The sequence below is a fragment of the Benincasa hispida genome, chromosome 12 (genome assembly GCF_009727055.1).
Source record: "Benincasa hispida cultivar B227 chromosome 12, ASM972705v1, whole genome shotgun sequence".
NCBI classification, from domain to species: Eukaryota; Viridiplantae; Streptophyta; class Magnoliopsida; order Cucurbitales; family Cucurbitaceae; genus Benincasa; species Benincasa hispida.
Window position 1 is genome coordinate 72,350,213 of NC_052360.1, and position 6,912 is coordinate 72,357,124.

A 6,912-nucleotide genomic window follows, 5' to 3' on the forward strand; every position below is an offset into this window, starting at 1 on the left:
AACCAAACATCTCTCAACCCTTATAATCTTTCCTTCTATTATTTTTCACTTCCCTTAAACCATGGCCGCTCCACACAAGGCACCCACCACACCTGCATTGCTTCATTCTAAGCAATCAGCCAACCCTAAGGACAAGGAGGAGATGAGCATGAGACATTACTCCGACGACCTCGTCACCGGCCACATTTATGCCAAACATCGTGATGACGACACTACTAAAATTGACCTTTCCAATTACATCTCAGTTATTGAGAGCATTATCACCACTGCTGATCGAATTACTGATACCGTTCATCGCGTAAAAACAATTACTATATATTCACATACATATAAAAAATTTGGCTTGTCTTTTTTTTCTTTTCCAGTGTTTGACACATTATAATATTGTCCATGCATGCAGGGAAGTGAAGGGCGTTTGGTGTATTCAAATGATTCATTGGCATCCGGTGTTGTGATCGAGCCTCCGCTCTGTACCCTTCACTGTATCTCGAGCGAGGTCATAATTCATAAAATTATGTCATATTTGTTAACTAATTTATTTTTAATATCTTTTCTTGTTTGATTACATATATTTCTTTGGTGTGTTTCTTATACTTTTCAAAGAAATATGTGAACATCAAACAAACAAAAACAAGTTCAATTTATGGAAAGTTGAGTAGTTTTTAAAAAATGGTAATTCCAGTGAGTAGAATTTTTAAGGCTAATAATTAAATGTATAGAAATATTATTAAAGAATTATTAAATATAGTAAAATCTATAAGGGATAGACTTTTATCAGTGATATAGCCTATCATTGATAGACCTTTACATACAACTGGATCTAAATTTTTTAATATCTACAAATTCTTTTGCATTGTGCTATACCTGCTAATACTTTGAGCTTAATTGTTATATTTTCAATTGTCCATTTTAAAAACTTGTTTTTGTTTTGAATTTTGACTAAGAATTCAAATGCTTTCTTAACAAAGATAAAAACTATGGTAAAGAAAACACATAAAAATAACTATAATTTTTAAAAATAAAAAATCTAAATCTAAATGATTATCAAACAAAGTTTTAATGGTTATACTTTGTATCTCTTTCTTTTTAAACTTTTTTTGTTATGTATTTCACCTTTTAATAACCCTTTTGAAATCTCTAAGTAAAATTTCAAACCATGCACAAAAAGAACTACTTCTATTATTGTTATTATTTTTTGAACTTTTACTGTAACATCATTTTCAGCTATCATGCAAGCCCACGGGGATAGAAAAAGCACACGAAACCACACTAGAAATCTTTGAAATATTGGTAAATTATCCATGGGAAGCCAAGGCAGCTCTCACTTTGTTAGCCTTTGCAACTGATTATGGAGATTTATGGCATCTCTACCATTACTCCCAAGCTGATCCATTGGCTAAATCTTTGGCAATTATCAAGCGAGTAGCTACTTTGAAAAAGCACTTAGACTCACTTCGATATCGTGAAGTGTTTCTCAACCCCAGAAGTCTCATTCAAAGCTGCTTACAAGCAATCAAATACATGGATGAGATTAGAGAATTCTCAAAATATGATGTCAAGGAACTTCCTGAGTTACCTTCTGCTCTTCGTCAAATCCCATTAATTACTTATTGGGTTATCCACACTATTGTTGCTTCTAGAATTGAGCTCTCCACCTACCTCAGTGAAACTGAGTAAGTTTTTTATCTTTACCATAAACAATCCGACAAATCGAGCCGATCGATCAAGATCAACTGTGTTAATTTCAATTAGTCGGCTTATGTCAAAGACTCTAACCGACCGACGGAAAATGACATGTTGACTCTTGTTATGTAGTGTTTGTTTGAGAGTGATTTTCAAATCATCAAAATCACCCTAAAACCCATTTTTAATCACTCAAAATTAATTAAATATTAAATTTTATACTTTGAAATGCAATTTCATTTCATCAAAATTAATTTTGAAGGATTAAAAATACGTTTCATGGTGATTTTAAATGCATCGCTCTAGTATTAGGGTATGATGAAGATGCTACAGATGTGTCAACCTAGTTGAGATGTCTTGGTGCACCTATTGATCGATATCATCTATCTTGTTCAAATTTTTATAACTATTTTAGAATCAATCACATATAATACCTTTGGAAGATTTTATTTGGTTTATAAATTGATTACAAATGGTTGTTTTTTTTTTCCAGGAATCAGTCACAGAGATATTTGAGTGAATTGTTTGAAAAAATTGCCCTTGTACTCACTGTACTCGAAAAGCATCTAGAGGCCATCCGAGAACAACATGGTCAAATACTTTACAATATATAATATTTTTATTAGTGATTGATATCATTAATTAATTGTCAAATTTATTGGCTTAACTATGACTGAAAAATAACATTAAATTTAATTTGTTGTATATATTCATTTGAATGCAGAGGAAGTTAATCTCTACCGGTGGTTGATTGACCACATTGAGCATTATCATACTGACATTACATTGGTTATTCCCAAGTTGCTTAGCGGTAAACCTGAAACCAAACCACTTATTGATGGCACTACTCATAGAGAGGTCTCTTCTTGCTCTAAACATTTGCTATTGCAAGTTTAGTTCATTATGAAAATTATATATTTGAATCTTGAACTTTTAAACGCGTTTGACAGATCTTAAATTTTTAATTTTGTGTCAATAGCATGTTCTTAAACTTTTATAATATATAATTAAGTATCGAATCTTTAATTTTGTATAAGTTATCGGTGTGGTCTACTTTAAAGAATTAATTGTTCTATTTAGATATAAATTTAAATTTTACGTTGAGTAGCAACTAGCCTAAACATTCAATAATATCAAATAGATGAAAGATACATATTGATACAATTGAAAGTTGAGAAACTTAACTTGTAATATATTTAGTCATGTAATTATAATTTATTAGGAGGGTATGTTATATGTAAGAAGGTGTGTATACAAAAAGAAAAGAAAAAATCGACAAGCAAATAAAGCATGAAAATGTAAACAATAAAGATCGACACGGAGATTTAAGTACTTTACTAACAATGTGTTAACTACGTCCATCAAAAGAGGAGAAAAAACCATTTTGTTATTAGAGTGTAATATCAGATAACACAAATAGGAAGACGCTAGTAGGGTTAGAGGATTTATACATAACACCTCCTATAAACCCTAGGTCCAAAATCGTAAATAACATATAATGCGTATACAAATCATTCTAAAAAATGTGTGGGTGTTTTTTCAGGTAAGTGTTCATGAAAGTTTAGCGGGAAAGAACGTGATATTGATAATTTCTGGGTTGGATATCTCAGAAGATGATATCAGAGCTTTTCATAAGATTTATGAAGATTTGAAAAGAGATAATAAGCATGAGATAGTTTGGATTCCAATAATCCCAGAGCCTTATCACGAAGAAGATCGTAAGAGATATGATTATTTGCGTTCTACAATGAAATGGTATTCAGTACAATTCACTACAAAGATATCTGGCATGAGATATATTGAAGAAAAATGGCAACTTAGAGATGATCCATTAGTTGTGGTACTAAACCCACAATCTAAAGTGGAATTCATGAATGCAATTCATTTGATTCGAGTTTGGGAAAGTGAAGCAATACCTTTTACATTCAATAGAACTGAAGTTTTACTAAGAAAAAACTGGCCCGAGTCAACTCTTATCAAATTTGCTCATCAACCAAGATTGCAAAATTGGGTATGTATTATAACTATTGATATGCCTGCATTTTTAATACAACATGTTTTTGTTTGACTACTGATAGAAGAAATAAGGATATGAAACAGTGGGACGATGATCTAGAAAAAAAAATTTGATCATCAAATCATTTTAAGTCACTGTTACACTGTTACACTATTTCAGGTCCTTATTTTCATTTGAAAGTGTTAAAAATGCTTCTAAATTCATGTTTAGGAGTTATTTTGAAATAATTAGAATTGTTTTTGTTATATTCAAAATCCCTGTGAAACACGTCTTTCTTCACTCAAAATCATTTTAGATATTGATTATTTTACATATATAACTCTTTCTAAACAGATCGCAAGAGAGAAGTATATCCTATTCTATGGAGGAAAGAACCCATTGTGGATCCAACAATTTGAAGAGAGAGTAGAAATTTTAAAAAGTGATCCTTTAGTAATGGATGGTAGTTCATTTGAGATTGTACGTATTGGAAAAGATGCAACAGGAGAGGATGATCCAGCACTAATGGCTCGTTTTTGGATAATACAATGGGGTTATTTTGTAGTTAAGAGTCAAATAAAAGGTTCAAGTGCAAGTGAAACAACAGAAGACATCTTAAGATTGATATCATACCAAACTGAGGATGGTTGGGTTGTTCTAACTGTAGGGTCAGCCCCAGTGTTAGTTGGTCGTGGGAGTTTGATATCAAAATTACTCGAAGAATTCCCAAAATGGAAGCAAAATTTGAGGCTCAAGGCTTTTCCTGATGTCTTTAGAGATTACTTCAATGAATTGGCTCTCAAAAGTCATCAATGTGATCGGGTAGTTCTTCCTGGATTTAGTGGATGGATTCCTATGATTGTGAATTGTCCTGAATGTCCACGTTTCATGGAGACTGGTATTAACTTCAAATGTTGTCACGGAGGTGTTGATGTGTGATGTGATCATAATCCAAAGTGAGTTATCGTTTTTTTTATATGTTATATTATTACTACTAATTAAGACTACTATCAATAATAAATGATGCCATTTTTGGTGGCAATGGAGTTGTTTTTTTCCCCTTTTATGTTGTAATCGAGGCATATGATCTCGTAGTTATTTCATCGATGGAATATTTGTATGATTTTTATGCTATTTAACTAAATGATATCATTGTATCTTTCTCTGTATTTCGAAAAGTTATGAAATACTTTTATGTTATTATTTCTCATTTTCTTTCAATCTTTCGTAAATTATGAAGTACGTTATCTTACCAAATCTCTCTCTCTCTCCTCTCATCATACGAAAAATATTGGAAAAAGAAAATCAAAGTTAACCCTTAAACTTTCAGGTAATATCAAATTTAGTCCATAAATTTTAAAAAATGTTGCAGTTTTTACCCTTAGTTCAATCTCTTCCAATTCACCCATTAATTTATCAAAAATAAAAATAAAAATAAAGACTATTTTCAAATATAGAAAATAAACCAAAATATTTATAATTAATAATAGAATATCATCGTCTATATGTGTTACATCGCGATATTATCTGTGTCTATCATATCATGACATAGATAGACACAGATAATAGTTTATCGCTGTCTATCATAGATAGACTGTGATATTTTGCTATTAGTTGTAAATATTTTTATTAGTTGTATCATTTAAAATAATTTTTCAAGAAATAATCATATATAAAACTAATTAAATTCAATAAAATAAAATTTTGCACATAGAAAAATTTAAATAGTGCAAAAATTTTCAGTGAAGCTTATTTTTAAAGCTAATAAAAAAATACTCAAGAGAATACTAAAAACATGCAATGTTTATCCATCCCCAACTTAAAGATGGAACATTGTCCTCTATGTTTAGAATAAACAAATGAATTCAACAAACAAAAGAGAATGGATGTAGAGAGAAGTTTCGTGGTTTTCTTGTTGATCGCTTATTTGCTTGAGAGAGAATTTCTTGCTTTTGTTTTATTTATTTGAGAGCTCATTTTTCCTCTTTTTATTGAGTAAATCACCTACAAAGAAAAAGAGAAATTTGAAATACTAAAATAAGAAAGAAAGAAGAAAAATGAAAAATTAGAAAAGACAAAATGAAAATAAAAAGAAAGAAAGAGAAAATTTTATCTTGTTGCAATTTTTTAGCGTCGTTTGCTCGACGTTGGTGAAGAGGGGTTTGCATTTTTATGGAGGCCAAACTCATAAATGACATACATAGAAGATGCAATTGGGAATACAGTTGCATGGTTATTTGACAAAGTTTAATTAGTACATATATCTATCGATTATTTTATTTCTTTATTTTAATAACTTTACTTAAATTTTTTATTACTTAACTTTTTTTTGTAGGTTGATGAAGGACTATCAGTGCATGCATCTTCAAGAGTTTTGGAGAATTAATTCTTCCTGTTGATTTTTTACATTTTAAAAATGGATGAACCATACTCTACTTCTTCCTCTAATATTCTACTTGGTAGATCCTTTCATGAAAACTGCAAAAACTATAATTAATATAGATAAGGGTCTTTATGAGTAGAATTTGACGGAGAGGTAATATCCTTCAACATTTATGACGCCATGAGATTTCTGGAGGAATATTATTCTCTTTGCTCCATAGACACATGATGAAATTGATTACATTGTTGATTCCATGTTATACAAAAGTTCTCATTGTTTGGTAGCCCTTTCAATTCATTATGGTTTTAATTTGACTTCTCATAATTCTTCTCGTGCATCTCTTCACTTTTGCAACTATTTATGTTCAAATAAAAAGCATGTTTCTAATTCTTCACTTCAATTTTCTAAAAAGAATGAATCTTCTTCAAAAGATGATAATGATAATTCTTTCAACAACAAATTTTGCCAAAATATAAATACTTCAAAAGAAGATTCAATTTTCAAAACAAATTTGTATAAATGAAAAACCTTCAACTAATAATCAAATTCAAAATTCAATTGTAATAACAAAAATAAAATCAAAGCTTCTAATCTTTGCTCTGTTTTAAATGTGCAGGTAAAAGGATTGAGCCCAAGGCTCTCCCTTCTCCAAAGAAGAGTAAAAACTTGGGAAGTTGTTTCAAGAACCCCAAGAAGCAAAAACCTAGAAAAAATATGAAAATTTTCATGTTCCTTGAGAAACTAGAAAAATCTTTAAAGTAAACGGGTACAGACTCAAAAGCTACAATGAAGGACATGTAAATCAAGTCCAATTGGGCTTGCATTTAGCTAATCCCTCATATACTTGGAT

The 6,912-nt window shown here is 30.4% G+C and overlaps 1 protein-coding gene across 1 annotated transcript; it reads left to right on the forward strand.

Annotated features, from left to right (window-relative positions):
- Nucleotides 1-4,848, forward strand: LOC120068242 (protein SIEVE ELEMENT OCCLUSION B-like). Its single transcript, XM_039019955.1, has 7 exons — nt 1-298; nt 401-496; nt 1,225-1,673; nt 2,177-2,274; nt 2,408-2,541; nt 3,227-3,694; nt 4,034-4,848. The coding sequence occupies exons 1-7, from the start codon at nt 62-64 to the stop codon at nt 4,616-4,618; spliced, it is 2,067 nt and encodes a 688-aa protein (XP_038875883.1). The 5' UTR covers nt 1-61; the 3' UTR covers nt 4,619-4,848.
- Nucleotides 4,849-6,912: the final 2,064 nt, after the last annotated feature.